The following is a 19361-nucleotide window of genomic DNA, read 5'->3' as shown; positions in this document are numbered from 1 at the left end:
TTTTTGAGACGGAGTCTCGCTCTGTCGCCCAGGCTGGAGTGCAGTGGCCGGTTCTCAGCTCACTGCAAGCTCCGCCTCCCGGGTTTATGCCATTCTCCTGCCTCAGCCTCCAGTAGCTGGGACTACAGGCGCCCGCCACCTCGCCCGTTTAATTTTTTGTATTTTTTAGTAGAGACGGGTTTTCACGGTGTTAGCCAGGATGGTCTCAATCTCCTGACCTCGTGATCCGCCCGTCTCGGCCTCCCAAAGGGCTGGGATTACAGGCTTGAGCCACCGCGCCCGGCCAATTATACAAAATTTAATAATTTTAATGATTACTTGAATACAAACTAAGAGTACCTATAAAAACAGAGAATATGCAAACATTTTTGCATCATGGAAAATTATAGTTTCTAAGGGTAGGATTTACCAGTTGGTTGAAATATGACATTAAATAGAACTTTGTAGACAACCAAAATCTTGCATTATTCTAAGTATGGTTTCTAAAAGCAAGCCACTTTAGACAATCAAACAAAATAATACTTTTAATAAGGCTGTACATTTTCCCTAATAAAGTCTTAATGTTTCTGAAATCAAAGACAAATTTTTGTGAGTCTCTTTTAGTGCCCAGATATCTGTAGTCACTTGGGTTACTTGCAAAACTCTGGGTTTAGGATAACTGAAATAAAATTATATTGTAACATCTGATTTACTTGATATTATTGAGTATCCTTGAAAGTGTAATGGAATGCATAAGTTTAGAAGGGTATGACATTCTCACCAGTGGAATGTTATGATTTTGTCTCCCGCAGGTGCTCCAAGTGACCAGAGCAGTGGCACCTCCTCTCCTCTCTGTGACAGTGGCTTACATCTCAACTACCACCCCAATAATACAGTAAGACGATCCAGGCACAGCTCAGATTAATAAGGAGATAACACATAGTTTGTAAAAACTACTAGTGAATCTGATTTATGTGATAGATAGGAAATCCCTGGTTGCATAATCATTTAAGTATTATGATAAACAAGAAATGGAAAATAAATAGGTCAGGGTTTTTATGCCATTTTTTCCCCTCTCCAGTCTGTATGGATTAAGTTATTTTTAAGCAATAGATACTATTAACTTGGGGAGGTCACTGGAAATGGATAATATCATACAGTCATTTTAGAACATTGCACATTATATGTGATTCCAGGTTCAAAATGCTTTGATATTAGTTTTATCACTTTTTTCTTTTGAAATTACTTAACTAAAAGTACCTATTTAATTTGCCATTTGTTAGGAATTTTTTAGCCAACTTTATGCACAGTAAGCAATTACTGCAGTGAGAAAATCCAATTCACACATTATTTTAACATGTAATGAACGTTTATACATGTATTTAATAAAAGTTAAAATTAATCTTTGTTTTGTAGATATTTAATAAAATTTTAATCTTTGTTTTCTACTTGCATTTTGAGTAAATTGATTTTAATATCTTATAAATGTTTTTGAAGTTCCTTGTATTTCATCCTTCAAAATACTCACACATTCTTAAAGAAATAATTTTTTCTGATTATAAACACATCTAACAATCATCTTGCATGCTTATAAATGTGAAGAGAAGCAGAGGTGACCTTAAGCAGAATTTTTTCATTCTATTCCACATATTATGGTACAGACGTCATGTAGCTTCTTCTACTGACTCGTATGATTCATACTGCATTTGAAATTTTTGTCAAAATAGTGGCATTTTAGTTCAAAGCAATCTTTTTGAACATCTTCAATCCTGAATGGCCTTCACTGTACCTGATGTCCCCAGTATTACTCCTCAGCTGAGAACCTTAGGCCCTCAAGTTGTCGACATTTTTCCGTCATAAAAAGACATTTGCCAAGACAAACGGTTATCTGTACAACTGTAAGGATATTTTAGGATATTTTCTAAAACCAACCTCAGCTGGATATATTTCATGTGGCCATCTTTGAAACCTTTTTTTTTTTTTTTTTTGCCAGAGAAGTAATTGCCACACAAAAAGGGGCATTTAAAACCACAATACAGCACGACGGGAGTGGCTTAAAATTTATGAGGAAATATACAGGTTTCCTAATGAAAAACTTAGATATACTATGAAATTTTTTACCTCTTGATTTTGTAATTACTGTGCTTACCTTTTTCCCTCCCAATCTAGATGCCTTCGACAATTTCAGTGCACTTCTGTTTTCCTTCACTGCACTGGTGCACCTGCCCTCAGTAGCTGGAGGTGTTGGCTGTGCTCATTCACAGCTGATCCCTCTTCTCTGGATCCCCTTTGCCTAGGAGTCAGAACTCCCCTGGGTGTTGGGCACTACATGCCCTGCTTCCATCAGTCCTGAGAGGTTGCTCCTAAGAGTGCCCCCTCCACATGTCCCTCAAACAAGAATTTCCATCTCAACTCTGATTCTAAGGCAGAAACAAAAGCACACTTACTTCAGAGTGGGAGAAAGCTGTTTGCAGCTGTTTTGTTCTAGGTCTTGTCTCATACCCTTGAACTCCTGTATAATAATGAGAAGCAGAGGAGTCCGAATGGCAGGTCTAAGGGTAGAAATCATTCTGGTTTGTTTTTAACCCATTCCTTTGACATATAGAAAAATGTGTACAGAATAATGTCCTTCCTTAGAAAACTACAATTACAGCAAGAAAATCACTCCAATTCTATAACATGACTGATCCCAAATAAATTCAGTTTTATAAAATTAAAAATAAAGCAAATGTTATAAATTCCTCTTACTGCAGCTATGTCTTCCCATTTCCAGAGGCACATTTTATTCTCCTTTGAGCATTAGAATTGAACATTCTTTTGACATTGCTGAAGATATTTCACTGTAAGGAAATTGAAAGTATTTATCATGATGCTATAGAGAATAATAATAAAAATATGAAAACAAAACAAAGTATATTCAAAATAAAGACAAAAGTCTCAATGCATATCAATTAAATGCATTTTTGTTGAGAAGTTACTGGGTGGAAACACCCCTCTTTGGGGGTGTTATACTTTGGGGAGCTGTTAATTATGATTTTAACACAAAAATAATAAGATCCAGATCTGTAGACAAAAGCATAAAATTAACTACAACATAAGCAGAAAAAAGAAGAATGAGTAGCAGCATTCTAATAACACAGGTAAAGAGCTGTAGAGACTTTGAACAGCTGACTAAAAAATTCAAAGTAAGTTGAGAGACTACAAACCAAGTGTGTGCTTTGTTGCCCACACGGGAGACTAACCTGCAATGGTAACCAGACCATGCAGGCTTGCACAGCCAGGGAGAGCACGTGCTGTTTCTTCTGTATCTTGAATAAGCTTTGATAGAGGAATGGCGAGTGGAGAACACCTCTACTCAGAGGTGTACTAAATTTGGAGAGGTCAAAGACATGAAATAACAACAGACAATGGGCACTCGGAAGGAAGAGTGCATTGTGAGGCAAGTTTTCTTTCCGCAGAATACGTGTATATTATAGACAGTCTACTTAAAAGAAACATTTGATTCTCTGATGTGTCTTAATTCTCAGTTCTATCCTAGGCTCACAAACTGCCTTTTCAATGTCTATACCTTGATCTGAAACAAATTTTGAGTATTTATTATTCTGGTTTTCTAAGATGTCCTTATTGTATTTTAAGGCAGCATTTTAAGTCTAAGGGGAAATAAAGGATTATAATATATTAACATCATTCCACCATCCTACATAAAAATATCATCTATTCCTTCTAAGGATGCACAACATCACTAATTTTAAGCGATATGAAAGTCATTTGTTTTGCCAACCCAGACCTTGGCTCCTCAGCCCCAGCTCAGATTCACTGAACTTCTCTCTTGAAATGGAGTAGAAGGATTTGTTTTGTGCTTGCCAGAAGATTCTGATTCAGATAATCAGCCAAGCAGACTGAGAAACATTTTTCTTAACTGTACACTTTTAATTAATACATCCTAGGCTGCCAAATCCTTAATAAAATCTGGGTCAGCAGTTTGCCTTGTGTGCAGTTCTGTTTTGGTAAGATAGTTGTTCTTGAGGTTATTGTTTGGCATGTGTAAAATTTTGGGAAAAGAGCAAGGAAACATAAATGCTTCTTTTTCCAATCACATTATTAATATTTTAGGAAACAACATTTTTGACATTGTAGAGTAGAGCTATTGAAAATAGTCATGGTTCTCAAAAGCACAAAATGGTTGTGTTTTAGACTATCTTTTGTGCAAAATAAATCTGACTACTATTCCAAAATATGATTAGAAAGTAAATTTATATTCTATTTACATAAATAAAATAAGTAAGGAGAAAAATTCTTTAAAGGATGACTTGTCTTCCACTGTAAATAACAGGTCTATAATATGAAATATATCAACTCTGTTTAGTCAAATAACTGAAGAGGGACTTATTACATATTTCTTATAAACAAGAAACATAAGAAAGTGACATATTTATACTTTTGGTACATAAAGGCATCAAATCAAGATGCCACAGAAAGAATGTCAAAGGCCACATATATTTCTGTACTTGCCAGTCTATGAAATGGATTGATATGGTTTGTAAAACCTACCGTATTCATGTATTGGTGATTAGTCAGTCCCCAACATCTCATTACCCATGTCTTTAACAGTCTTTGACATACTCTGTCCCATTTATTGATGAAACACAAAATTTGAGAGAAATTATTATTGTATTTTATGAAAGATGAGAAATCATCTTTAAATAATATACTTGAAGATATATAACCAAAATGTGAAATAATCAAGTAAAAAAATCCAAATTATTTTCCATTGTTTCACCTCTGATTATGAGTGTTGAATGTTAAATGTGCTGCAGTAGATCTGTTGGCTCTGCTATCAAAGAGCTGTTAGTCTAAGTGAATCCTGGGGGTGCCCTTTGCTGGCTGGGCGACTTGGGTAGATCGTTTACTATAGAACTCAGGAATGTGTGTGTGCACTGGGGTTCTGGGAAGGAGTTTCAGTCATTGCCAACATGGTCCTTGCTTTGTGCAGCTGGGTGGGTCCTGAGCCACTTGCAATCCCTGTGGGCATCTCTGACCTGGCCACAGAAACCTGGTTTGTCTACCCAAGCCTGCCACGCAGTATTATTGCTTCCTCATGTTCCCTCATGATGAAAAGGTGAAAAGTAATAATAGAATGCTTCTTAAAAAAACCTTCTTGGCTCACGCTTATAGTCCCAGCACTTTGGGAGGCCAAGGCAGGCGGATCACCTGAGGTCAAGAGTTCAAGTCCAGCCTGGCAAACATGGTGAAACCCCATCTATACTAAAAATACAAAAATTAGCCAGGCCTGGTTGTGGGCATCTGTAATCTCAACTACTTGGGGGGCTGAGGCAGGAGGATCACTGGAACCCCAGTGGCAGAGGTTGCAGTGAGCTAAGATCATGCCATGCACTTCTAAGTGATAGAGCGAGACCCTGTCTCAAAAAACAAACAAAGAAAAAAAAATCTTCTGTTTCTCCCTTCAAATATGAACATAGTAATAGCTTTGTTTTTCAAAGATGTTGCAAGTGGTGTAAGTCAAGCACTTAGTACAGGTAGGTATTACTAAAACTACTATTAAATAGTAATAGTAATATTCCTAACAATGTCCTCCCTAAAAGTTCCATGTTTAGAAACAATTTTGCCCATTATTTGAGCTTATTATTTTTGAGAATACATTATTTGATACTTTTTACTTACAGCTACCAAGCGATGCATGTAATTAGTTTGTTTTAGTAAATGTTAAATTACCATTAGCCTTTTAGGTATATTGAAAATAGTATGGAGCTATTTAGCTGGGCTATATTCTAAGAACTTTTTCAATTGTTGCTGTAATCTTACCAGTTGTTACCATTATTATCCCCACTTTGAAGATAAACACAGTAAGACAGAGACTACAAAACTTGCCCCCAGGTAGTGGACTAGTCAGCTGGGAAATTGGTATTCAAATATAAGTGGTCTGATTCTGACTTGCAACTTAAGCGCTCGCCACATTGTACTGTCGCCCAGCTGACCCCATATCATGCGCTGACCACCTATAACAGCTGACATAAAGAACTGATTCCGTGTCATGAACTGACCATGTATAACAGCTGACATGAAGATCTGACTTCACGTCACATGCTGATTATCCATAACATCTGATATGAGGCCAAGAGAAAGAATAATATGAAACCTAGGTTTGTGCCTTTGCAGTCACCAGAGAGGCATTCAAAGCAATTGACTAGCATTGAAAGACAGGTGTCTTGGAGGCTGAGGTGCTCATTAAGTCACCAATAGGGACCCCTCTCTAAGTGATCTTAGCCAGTCCACCCTTCAGGATATTCTAAACCGCTCCACTGACTTAGTACCTTTTGTTTGCTCAATCTGCAACAATTAACATAAAATGCCGGGTAGCATACAACCTTTAGTAAAAGTAATATTGTTTTTCACTGGAAGAATTGTTAAAAAAATTTAATGCCTGAGAGTAATGCTTAATAATATTTAGACTTCACAGAGTTTCAATATCTAGACTAAAATAGAATCTTCTTCCAACATTATCAGTCAAAAATTAGTGAATAAAGGGAAGTCAATGTTACCAGTTTACTGGCCAAATTGAGCTTACAACCCATGCCAATTTAAATATTAATATTATTTGATGTGCTGATGTGATGAAGAAATGTTAACATTAAAGCTGAAATAATGAAGTAAACATGAATCAAGTGAAAAAGCACAAATTTTATCAAATGTAAGTCTCTTCCATATACAAACGGAAAAAAAAGCTCTAACGAAACTTAAGATATGTGTAATTTTAAGCCAGCAGTAGTTGGCTTGATATGCAATTAAAACAACATAAGAAAGTATAAACTTTTATGAACATGAAGTTAGAAAATGAGTACAGATTTCCTTGAGCAGTGTTTTGAAAGTTGTTTTATAGGAATGCTCATTCTATTCAAAATATTTGCAAAAAACTGATAAATTAAAACACTTATAATTGTGTTTGACACTCATAAAATACTTGCTAATTGAATGAACTACTAGTTATTTTTATTTTTTCACTTATTGGTTAATTATACTTAGAGTTTTTTCCCACTTTTTCCATTCTTGAATAAATTATGTTCTGTCACACTCTTATCCTTTCCTTCCATCTCCACTCCTCATTTAAAATATGTTTTACTAGCATTCTTAGTCTCAATAATTCCTTTCTTAATTTCTTATAGCATTCTATTAATAAATAAGTTAACCAATACAACTTTAGTGTACTTAATATGAAATTCTTCTCATGGTATTCCATAAAAGTCTTTTGATCATTTAGGGGAAAATAATATCCCCCAGATGAAAGGGGTTTGGGACACAGAAACTCAAAGCACAGAAGAAAAACATTACATTTAAATATTTGTCTTCCTTTCAGGACACATTATCATGCTCGTCGTGGCCGACATCTCCAGGCTTGAGGTGGGAGAAGCGATGGTGCGACCTCAGACTGATCCCTCTACTACATTCGCGCTCCTCTCAGTATGTGCCCGGCACAGATTTGAGTCGGTGAGTCCATGTTTATGAGTTACGATTGTTTTGTTTATTAAAAAAGAGGCCTTTTAGGAAATCTTTTTAACATATCGCAATATGCTTTATGATTTTAGGATGTTTTTGATAGTAGAAAGAAGATCTTCAAAATAATAATCTAACAAAGTTAAACACTATTCTGATGACAAAACCACAAGTTAAAGCCCTGACTCTGCTATTAATTTATTCTAATGGATTCAATGGATTCAATAGATAGTTTTATTAAGTTTTCGTATTTCCTCTTGTGTTGTTTACTTCTCAAGAATATTGCATAGTTTATTTATTTATTTATTCATTTATTTATTTTGAGTCAAGGTCTAGCTATATTGCCCAAGCTGGAGTGCCGAGGTGCGATCTTGGCTCAATGCAACCTCCACCTCGTGAGTTCAAGTGATCCTCCCACCTCAGTCTCCCAAGTAGCTGGACTGCAGGCACATGCCACCATGCCCAGCTAACTTTTTTGTTTTGTTTTGTTTTTGTAGATATGGGATTTCACCATGTTCCCTAGTATTGAACTCCTGGTCTCAAGAGATCTGCCTGCCTTAGCCTCCCAAAGTGTGGGGGTTACAGGCATAAACCACATGCCCAGTGGCATAGTTGGTCTAAATTATAAGATTTATTTTCTGCTTTTAATATTCTTATATTATTATCTATTTTAGTAAGTGTAAGGTAAGTAGTGTCCTCATTTTCATTCTGGAATTGTTTTTTCTCTTTTTATCTTGGTCAGTTTTGCTAAGGAGTTGTACATTTTGTTAATTTTTAAAGAATGATTAATTTGGGACTTCCTTGGATCTCTTAACTTATATATATACATTATGAGCCTCTGCTTTTCCCTGATTGTTTCCATTTCTTAAGTTTTTCTGCTTGAATTTTTGTTCTTATTGAGAGATATAAGTTCCAGGGATTGAGAAACTTTTCTGTAAAGAGTTGTATAGTAAATATTTTATGTTTTGCAGGCCTTAATATCTCTGTCACAAAGTACTCAACTCTGCTGTTCTGCCACAAAAATAGTCATATACAATATATAAATAAATGAGCACACCTTTGTTCCAATAAAACTTATTTACAAAAACAGGTGTCAGGCTACATTTGTCCCATAGGCTTTAGTTTGCCAGTCCATTTTGATAATTAATTTTAAGACTTATTTTTCCTAATATGTATTGCCAGATCTTTACATTTCCAGCAAATACTATTGTAGTTACTTCTGCAAGTTTAGCATTATCTCTTGACTTATTTATAGTATTTTTGAGTATATAACTTTGTATAGTTTTCTGACTGGTTGCTCGAGGTATTATAATATGTATAGGTAATGTATCACAGTCTACTGGTAACGTTTTACCTCTTTGAATGAAGAGTATGGAAATGTTGCTTCCGTTAAGATTCCTTTATCTTTCTCGTTTATAAAGATATTACCTTAACTTCCTATACATACATCAAACACTATATTGGGTGGTGTTATGAGTTTTGCTTCAACCATCAAATAAGATTTTAAAAACTCATGGAAAAGATAATCCATTATACTTAACCCAAAGTGTACCCATCAATGATCTTTCTGAATTTCAAAGCTTCTTTTATCGCTTCCTTTCTGCTTAATTTTTTTAGACATTCTTTAAAGGTAGATTTGCTAACATTTAATTCCCTCAGTTTTCATTTATCTTAGTGGATACAGACTTTGGAGTTGACAGTTCTTTTCTTTCAGAAGCTAAAATATGTTAGGCATTAACGTCTACTGTCATTCAAATCGGTGTCCCCTATAAGTAATATGTTCTTTCTCTCTGTCTGCTTTCAAGACTTTTTCTTTTTTTTTTTTTTTCAGTTTCAGAAGACTAATTATGAAGTATGTTGGCATATATTTATTTAAGTTTCTCATAATTGGGCTTTATTCTGCTTCTTAAATCTGTATGATTATGACTTTCACCAAATTAGGGAAGTTTTGACTTTTATTCCTTCAAACACTTGGTTAGCCGCACTTTGCATTCTCTCGCTCTGAATCTCTGTTGATGCAAATATTAATCTATTTTTTTTCTGTTACACAGTTTGGGAAAAGTTTATTGATCTGTATTTATGTTTTCAAATTCTATTTCCTGTCATTTAACTCTGCTCTTCAGCCTACTCAGCATTTTAGTTTTTGTTGATTTATTTTTTCAGTTCTAGTTTGTTCTTTTAAAAATAACTTCTTTTTTGAAGTTTTAAAATATTTTATTTGTTTCAAGAAAACTTCTAATTGCTTGTTGAAGCATTTTTATGATGGTTACTGTAAAATCTTTGTGAGATAATTTCAATATCTCATTCATTTCATTGTTAGTATCATTAGTTCTTTTCTCGTTCAACTTGTGATTTTCCTGGATATTGATGTGACAAGTGATGTAACAAAATCATTCTAGACTTTGGATATTAAATGTTGAGATTCAAGTTCCTATTTAATCTAGGTTTTGTTGTTGTTGTTCTTGTTCTTCTTCTTGTTGTTTTCAGCAGGCAATCTCTTTGTTGTGAGGACTGGGTGGGTGTATATGTTAAGTTTCCTACTGCACCATGCTGACACCTGGAAAGGTAGATGGACAGGGTCATTTATATTTCTTGGTTGCTAAAGGTTGGAGGTAGAAGCTCAACTCCCCACAGAATTCTACTGACATAAGGAAGGAGGTGGACGGATAGGAGAGGGCAACTAGCTCCACCAAGCACCACCTCATTCCACCGTGGTGATAATGGTGGGAGAGACTCAGCTCCTTGCTGGGCCACACTTGTCAGCATGGAAGGGGAGGCACAGTACTTACTTGTCCCATCTCCCACAAGTCCATTTAGTCTGATTGCTGCAGGTGAGTATGAAGGTTCAGCTCTCCAGGACACCCCACTGACGCTACCCTGCCAGGGAAATTGGAGCCTGCTTCTTTAAGGTGTAGGATGGAAGACCAGCTTCCTGCTAAGCCCTGCTGAAAACCTTGTGAACAGGGAGACAACGTATCCATTGGTATTTGACTGAATTTGGGCAGGTATTGCCAAAAGGTTTTGTTTGGTTTTTAGTGCACCCATTCTCTAGTCCTTTAGAGTAACAGGTTTCCATTGGAGGCTTTATGTTTTAAAAAATCTTGCTGCTAGCCATTCAGATTGGAGGATTCAGAGGGTCATGTCTAGGACATGCAGGAGGAAAAGCCAGGGGACTTAGCACTTTTTTCATCCCTGAGTTTGAAGTCCCTAGTCATTCATGCTTACCTGTTCACCACACAGGGGCTTCCCATACTTTTGTCATGTTATGTGTGAAGTTCTTTAGTCGCATAAGGAAGCATCTGATAAGAATGAGGCCACTTTGTCTTGGCCAGAATAGGAAATCCACAAGTACTGATATTCATATATTTTAAAAAATTCATTTGATAATGTTTTATTTTTGTTATAATTACTTCTTTGACCTATGGACTATTTAAAAGTGTATCATAAAATTTCAAAATATTTGTGGATTTTCTTTTTTCTTTTTCTTCTTTCTTTCTTTCTTTCTTTCTTTCTTTCTTTCTTTCTTTCTTTCTTTCTTTCTTTCTTTCTTTCTTTCTTTCTTTTTTTTTTTTTTTTTTTTTGAGACAGAGTCTGGCTCTGTCGCCCAGGGCTGGAGTGCAGTGGCCGGATCTCAGCTCACTGCAAGCTCCGCCATCTCAGCTCACTGCAAGCTCCGCCTCCCGGGTTCACGCCATTCTCCTGCCTCAACCTCCCAAGTAGCTGGGACTACAGGCGCCTGCCACCTCGCCCGGCTAGTTTTTTGTATTTTTTAGGAGAGACAGGGTTTCACCGGGTTAGCCAGGTTGGTCTCGATCTCCCGACCTCGTGATCCGCCCGTCTCAGCCTCCCAAAGTGCTGGGATTACAGACTTGAGCCACCGCGCCAGGCCTGTGGATTTTCTAATTATCCTTTTGCTATTTCTATTTAGTATAATTTCATGCTAGATGGTTTCAATCCTTTGATAATTTTTGAGGCTTGATTTTACTCAGCATGTATGTTATTTTGGGAAACGTTTTATATGTATTTATAAAGGATGAGTATTGTAATTTTTTTAGTGCTGTGTTGTACATATTTCAACTAGGTCATTTGTGTCCATCAGAGGCTCTGATCCTCTGCATCAGTCATGATTTTTTTCAGTTTATTGTATTAGGTTTTACACGAACATGGTAAAGTGTCCCACTATGATAGTAGATCTGTGTGTTTCTCTATATTGTTGAGTCAGTGTTTGCTGTGTATACTTAATTATGTTGTCAGATACAAGTAGATTTAGAATTTTTATAAATTCCAGTTATATGATGCCGGATAATTATGGCATGTCCTATACCTTTGGAAATGTTTCCCACCTTTAAGTCTATCTATATTTGGATAAATAAAAAACAGATTTCTATTTATTAATACCTACTTGTATATTCTTCTATCCTATTATTTAAACTTTTCTTAGTCTTACTGTATAAAATGTGCCCCTTCTGCATTATATATGTATATATACACATCTATATATTATACATATATTTGGAATATTATTTTTTGTTTTTAATCCAAAGTAACAAACTTGGTCATTAAATCAAATTAGTCTAGTTACTTTTAATGTAATCACAGATACATGTTGAATATACCATCTTATTTTTTTCTATTGAATATCCTAGCTTTTTACGATTAAACCTTTTATTTAAAAAAAATGTATATTCACATGCACTTGTGGGAAATACTATTTTCATTTACTCTTTGCTTATTATCCCAAATGGTATCACGTTGCAAAACAATAATACAATATCCCAAACAGGGAATTAACTTGACAAAATTCACCACACAGGTTTTACCTGTGTGTGTGTGTGTGTATGTGTGTGTGTGTGCGTGTTTATTTCTGTGAAATATTATCACATATGCATCTTCCTGCATCCAGCAACGCAGCCAAGTTTTATATGAACAGTTCCATCACTGCAGGCATTCTCCTGTAGTTCTTCCATAACTACACTAGCATCCCTTCTACCCTCCTCCATCACCACAGTTCTAATCTCTGACAACTAATAACGTGTTCTTCGCCTCTGTTATTTCACCTTATTGAGAACATTATATATGATACTATATAACCTTATTTAATTCAATTTTTTGATGCATAATAGATGCATAGTTTTAGAATACATGAGATCATTTAATACATTCATAGAATTCGTAAAAATTGAGTAAAAAATGGATACTTACAATATCTATCATCTTCATATTTGTCTTTTCTTTATATGAGAACTATTCAAATCCTTCTTTTCTAGCTATTTTAAAAAATATACAATAGATTATTATAAACTACAGTCACCTTACTAAACTATTTAATACTAGGTCCTATTTCTTATATTAAACTATATATTTGTATTCATCAATCAACTTCTCTTCATTCTCTCTCCCTTCTAACTTTCCTAGTCTCTGGTAACAAACAATCTACTATCTATCTTAATGAGATCAACTCTTTTAGCTCTCAGTGAAATATGAGTGAGAAGATGGAATACTTATCTTTTTGTGCCTGGATTATTTCACTCAGTATAATGACCTCTAGTTCTATCCATGTTGCTGCAAATGACACAGTTTCATTCTTTTTTTAATGGATGAATAATATTGTATTGCGTAGATAGATAGATAGATAGTATATGTATACTACACTTTCTTTTTTTTTTTTTTTTTTTTGAGATAGAGTTTCACTCTTGTTGCCCAGGCTGGAGTGCAGTGGCACGATCTTGGCTCACTGCAACCTCCGCCCCCTGGGTTCAAGCAATTCTTCTGATTCAGCTTCCCAAGTAGCTGGTATTAAAGTAGCATCCCACCATGCCCAGTTACTTTTTTGTATTTTTAGTAGAAATGGTGTTTCATCATGTTGGCCAGCCTGGTCTGGAATTTCTGATCTCAAATGATCCACCTGCCTCAGTCTCCTAAAGTACTGGAATTAAAGGCGTAAGCCACCGTGCCTGACCCAAATGTATACTACACTTTCTTTAGCCATTCATCCACTGATAGACACTTAGGTTGATTTCACATTTTGGCTATTATGAATATTGTTGCAATAAACATAGGAGCACAGACGTCTTTTCAACATATTGATTTCCTTCTTTTAAAATATGTACCCACTACTGAAATTGCTGGACTGTGTTACAGTCTTATTTTCAGTTTTATGAGAACTGAAAAACTCCATACTCTTCTGAAGTAGTGAAGTGTTCTAATTTACATTTTCACCAACCGTGTATAAGGGTTCCTCTTTCTCCACATTCTCACCAGCAGTTGTTATTGCCTGTCTTTCATATATAAGCCGTTTTAACTGGGGTGAGATATCTCATCAACAGCTTCATCAGCTAAATGAATTGCACTTTATTTGCATGTCTGTGATGATTAGTGATGTTGAGCAGTTTTTCATATACCTGTTGACCATACGTATGTCTTCTTTGAGAAATGTCCAAATCTTTTGCCCATTTTTAAATTAGTTTTTTTTTGTTATTATTGAGTTGTTTGAGTGCCTTATATATTCTGTTCAGTAATTCTTTGTCAGATGGGTCATTTGAAAATATTTTTTCCCATTCTGTAGGTTGTCTCTCACTGTATTTTTTCTCTTGTGGTGCAAAAGCTTTTTTGTTTGATGTAATAACATTTGTCTATTTTTGCTTTGGCTGTGCTTTTGTGGTCTTACAGAAAACGTCTTAGCCCAGACTAATATCCCAGTGCATTTCTCCAGAGTCTTCTTCCAGCAGTTTCATAGTTTCAGGCCTTTGATTTAAGTATTTAATCCATTTGATTTTATTTTTCTGTATGGTGAGGGATAGGGCTCTAGTTTCATTCTTCTGCATATGGATCTTCAGTTTTCCCAGGAACATTTATTGAAGAGACTGCCCTTTCTCCAATCTTGCCACCTTTGTTGAATCTGAGTTGGCTGTAAATGAGAGAATTGATTTCTGGGTTCTCTATTCTGCTCCGTTGGTCTATGTGTCTGTTTTGTTGTTGCTGCTGTTGTTGTTGTTGTTTTCTCCCACAAGATAATTTCCTGGAGATTCTTCCAAGTAGTTTTATTTTTTCAGTTGTTCATTCATTTTCATTTCTGAGTGATATCCTATGGTATAGATGTAGTACATTTAAAAAATTCAACCTTGGCAAAACATCTAGGTTGCTTCCAGTTTTTGACTGTTCTAAATAAGGATGCTATGAATATTTGTATATAGATCTTTTGGGAGCATACATTTCCATTTCTTCCGATAAATGCTAAAAAGTGCAATGAATGGGTTATATATAATAGTATTTTAGTCTTTTAAGAAGCAGTCAAATTACTCTCTAGAGTGATTGTCCAATTTTACACTCCCACCAACAATGTAGGAATGATTGTTTCTCCACATCTCTGACAACATTTAGTGTTGTTGCTTTACTGAACCACTTTAATGGCTATGTAGTGACATGTCCCAGTGGCCATGATTTGTATATTATAATGACATTGAGCATCTTTTTATGTACTTACTCACCATCAGTATTTCTTTCTTGCTGAAGAGTCTGTTTATGTCTTTTGCCCATTTTGAAACTGATTTGTTAGATTTTATACTGTTGAGATGTACATGTATCTCAAAGTCCTTTTGCTCAACACATGAATTTTTGTGCTGTTTTATTTCCTTACCTCTTGTAATAATTAGAGATGTTTATTATTTAATACTGCCTCTATTCAATTTTCATATATTTGTCTTTTTGTTATTGTTTAAGTTATTGCCTAAACATTATCATATATATAGAGCCTTATATGTATAACTATTGCAGTTTAACACAATTTATATCAATTTCAGAAACTGTTGGAACTTTAAGACACTTTAATTCTTTTTTTTTTCTGTTTGAGCATATATTTGATATACTTAAAAAATGTAAGTTAGATACTTCAAAATATATTATTGCTTTCATGTAACTATTCAAACATATTCTACTTTTAATCTTTCTTCTCATTTCTTTCTTTTGGTTCTATTTTCTTTCTGCCTTAAGAGCTCTCTTAATGTTTCTATTAAGAGAATGCATATTTTTTAACAGTGTACATTTATTTTCTTTTTTATTTTAAAAAATGCAGTTACATTATTTGAAGACATTTAGCTAGAGAAATTTCTGACAAGAAAGGAATTGTCTGAATGGGTCCAGATGACTCCTTACATTTTCATTTTTATGGCATTCAGCACATTAACAGCTTCATCAGCTGAATTAATTATACTCAATACACATGACAGCAATAAGCAGTTACAAACATAGCACTATTCAGAATGGATTTCATAGAGATTCACATTCAAGAGCTAATTTATTGTTTACTCATTCACTCAATCAATATTGATTTAATATCTGTAAGTGGGAGACATTGCGTTTGATTCTTTCTCTGAAACAGCTCACGGACTAGTAGTAGTAGATTCAGTGAGGGATCAGTGGGCAAGAAAAGATAAATAAGTGATTTACACTAGATTCATAGATGAATAATATACTATTGCATATATATGTACATGTATATATGAATGTAATATATGTATACTACACTTCTTTAGCCTTTCNATCTCAGCTCACTGCAACCTCCGCCCCTGGGTTCAAGCAATTCTTCTGATTCAGCTTCCCAAGTAGCTGGTATTAAAGTAGCATCCCACCATGCCCAGTTACTTTTTTGTATTTTAGTAGAAATGGTGTTTCATCATGTTGGCCAGCCTGGTCTGGAATTTCTGATCTCAAATGATCCACCTGCCTCAGTCTCCTAAAGTACTGGAATTAAAGGCGTAAGCCACCGTGCCTGACCCAAATGTATACTACACTTTCTTTAGCCATTCATCCACTGATAGACACTTAGGTTGATTTCACATTTTGGCTATTATGAATATTGTTGCAATAAACATAGGAGCACAGACGTCTTTTCAACATATTGATTTCCTTCTTTTAAAATATGTACCCACTACTGAAATTGCTGGACTGTGTTACAGTCTTATTTTCAGTTTTATGAGAACTGAAAACTCCATACTCTTCTGAAGTAGTGAAGTGTTCTAATTTACATTTTCACCAACCGTGTATAAGGGTTCCTCTTTCTCCACATTCTCACCAGCAGTTGTTATTGCCTGTCTTTCATATATAAGCCGTTTTAACTGGGGTGAGATATCTCATCAACAGCTTCATCAGCTAAATGAATTGCACTTTATTTGCATGTCTGTGATGATTAGTGATGTTGAGCAGTTTTCATATACCTGTTGACCATACGTATGTCTTCTTTGAGAAATGTCCAAATCTTTTGCCCATTTTAAATTAGTTTTTTTTTGTTATTATTGAGTTGTTTGAGTGCCTTATATATTCTGTTCAGTAATTCTTTGTCAGATGGGTCATTTGAAAATATTTTTTCCCATTCTGTAGGTTGTCTCTCACTGTATTTTTTCTCTTGTGGTGCAAAAGCTTTTTTGTTTGATGTAATAACATTTGTCTATTTTGCTTTGGCTGTGCTTTTGTGGTCTTACAGAAAACGTCTTAGCCCAGACTAATATCCCAGTGCATTTCTCCAGAGTCTTCTTCCAGCAGTTTCATAGTTTCAGGCCTTTGATTTAAGTATTTAATCCATTTGATTTTATTTTCTGTATGGTGAGGGATAGGGCTCTAGTTTCATTCTTCTGCATATGGATCTTCAGTTTTCCCAGGAACATTTATTGAAGAGACTGCCCTTTCTCCAATCTTGCCACCTTTGTTGAATCTGAGTTGGCTGTAAATGAGAGAATTGATTTCTGGGTTCTCTATTCTGCTCCGTTGGTCTATGTGTCTGTTTTGTTGTTGCTGCTGTTGTTGTTGTTGTTTTCTCCCACAAGATAATTTCCTGGAGATTCTTCCAAGTAGTTTTATTTTTTCAGTTGTTCATTCATTTTCATTTCTGAGTGATATCCTATGGTATAGATGTAGTACATTTAAAAAATTCAACCTTGGCAAAACATCTAGGTTGCTTCCAGTTTTGACTGTTCTAAATAAGGATGCTATGAATATTTGTATATAGATCTTTTGGGAGCATACATTTCCATTTCTTCCGATAAATGCTAAAAGTGCAATGAATGGGTTATATATAATAGTATTTTAGTCTTTTAAGAAGCAGTCAAATTACTCTCTAGAGTGATTGTCCAATTTTACACTCCCACCAACAATGTAGGAATGATTGTTTCTCCACATCTCTGACAACATTTAGTGTTGTTGCTTTACTGAACCACTTTAATGGCTATGTAGTGACATGTCCCAGTGGCCATGATTTGTATATTATAATGACATTGAGCATCTTTTATGTACTTACTCACCATCAGTATTTCTTTCTTGCTGAAGAGTCTGTTTATGTCTTTTGCCCATTTTGAAACTGATTTGTTAGATTTTATACTGTTGAGATGTACATGTATCTCAAAGTCCTTTTGCTCAACACATGAATTTTGTGCTGTTTTATTTCCTTACCTCTTGTAATAATTAGAGATGTTTATTATTTAATACTGCCTCTATTCAATTTTCATATATTTGTCTTTTGTTATTGTTTAAGTTATTGCCTAAACATTATCATATATATAGAGCCTTATATGTATAACTATTGCAGTTTAACACAATTTATATCAATTTCAGAAACTGTTGGAACTTTAAGACACTTTAATTCTTTTTTTTTTCTGTTTGAGCATATATTTGATATACTTAAAAAATGTAAGTTAGATACTTCAAAATATATTATTGCTTTCATGTAACTATTCAAACATATTCTACTTTTAATCTTTCTTCTCATTTCTTTCTTTTGGTTCTATTTTCTTTCTGCCTTAAGAGCTCTCTTAATGTTTCTATTAAGAGAATGCATATTTTTTAACAGTGTACATTTATTTTCTTTTTTATTTTAAAAAATGCAGTTACATTATTTGAAGACATTTAGCTAGAGAAATTTCTGACAAGAAAGGAATTGTCTGAATGGGTCCAGATGACTCCTTACATTTTCATTTTATGGCATTCAGCACATTAACAGCTTCATCAGCTGAATTAATTATACTCAATACACATGACAGCAATAAGCAGTTACAAACATAGCACTATTCAGAATGGATTTCATAGAGATTCACATTCAAGAGCTAATTTATTGTTTACTCATTCACTCAATCAATATTGATTTAATATCTGTAAGTGGGAGACATTGCGTTTGATTCTTTCTCTGAAACAGCTCACGGACTAGTAGTAGTAGATTCAGTGAGGGATCAGTGGGCAAGAAAAGATAAATAAGTGATTTACACTAGATTCATAGATGAATAATATACTATTGCATATATATGTACATGTATATATGAATGTAATATATGTATACTACACTTCTTTAGCCTTTCATCCACTGATAGACACTTAGGTTGATTTAACATTTTGACTATTATGAATAGCGCTGCCCATGATTACAAATAAATAAAATCATTTAGCTTGGCTCAAACTTAGGATATTATTTCTTGGTGGCTTTTTTGCCATAGCTCATGATTTTAACTTCAGTGATATAATACCTGTCATATTTAATTGCCATCAAGTTGTGTTACAATCATGTATTACTATATATATATAAATTAAAGCATGACATTTTATCATGTTTTGATATTTTGTCAGTCATGATATTTTATCAGTGATATTTTATTATGATATTTTATCAATCACGATATTTTTATCAGTAATAACACAGTTTACATTTAACATAATGTAATGACCCTGATTCAGATATAAATATCTGCTTTAAATTTTGAAGTATGTTATAACATGGCAATGTCAAGGGTATTAGAATAAGAGTTAAAGATTATCAAAACTGGCTGTTCTTTTAATCTCTTCAAGCTTTATTTTATTTTATTTTATTTTATTTATTTATTTTTTTTTTTTTAATT

General features: G+C 34.4%; 1 protein-coding gene across 1 annotated transcript in view; it reads left to right on the top strand.

Annotated features, from left to right (window-relative positions):
- Nucleotides 1–19361, top strand: part of SNTG1 (syntrophin gamma 1) — a 408192-nt gene that overhangs the window by 126396 nt on the left and 262435 nt on the right. The window contains exons 8-9 of the mRNA XM_017872759.1: nt 792–874; nt 7352–7482. Coding sequence (XP_017728248.1) covers nt 792–874; nt 7352–7482 — 214 coding nt within the window. The remainder of the gene's footprint in view (nt 1–791; nt 875–7351; nt 7483–19361) is intronic.

The sequence above is a fragment of the Rhinopithecus bieti genome, unplaced genomic scaffold (genome assembly GCF_001698545.2).
Source record: "Rhinopithecus bieti isolate Rb0 unplaced genomic scaffold, ASM169854v2 scaffold_6979, whole genome shotgun sequence".
NCBI classification, from domain to species: Eukaryota; Metazoa; Chordata; class Mammalia; order Primates; family Cercopithecidae; genus Rhinopithecus; species Rhinopithecus bieti.
Note: the sequence above shows the minus strand (reverse complement) of the source record. Positions and strands in the feature narration are given on the sequence as shown.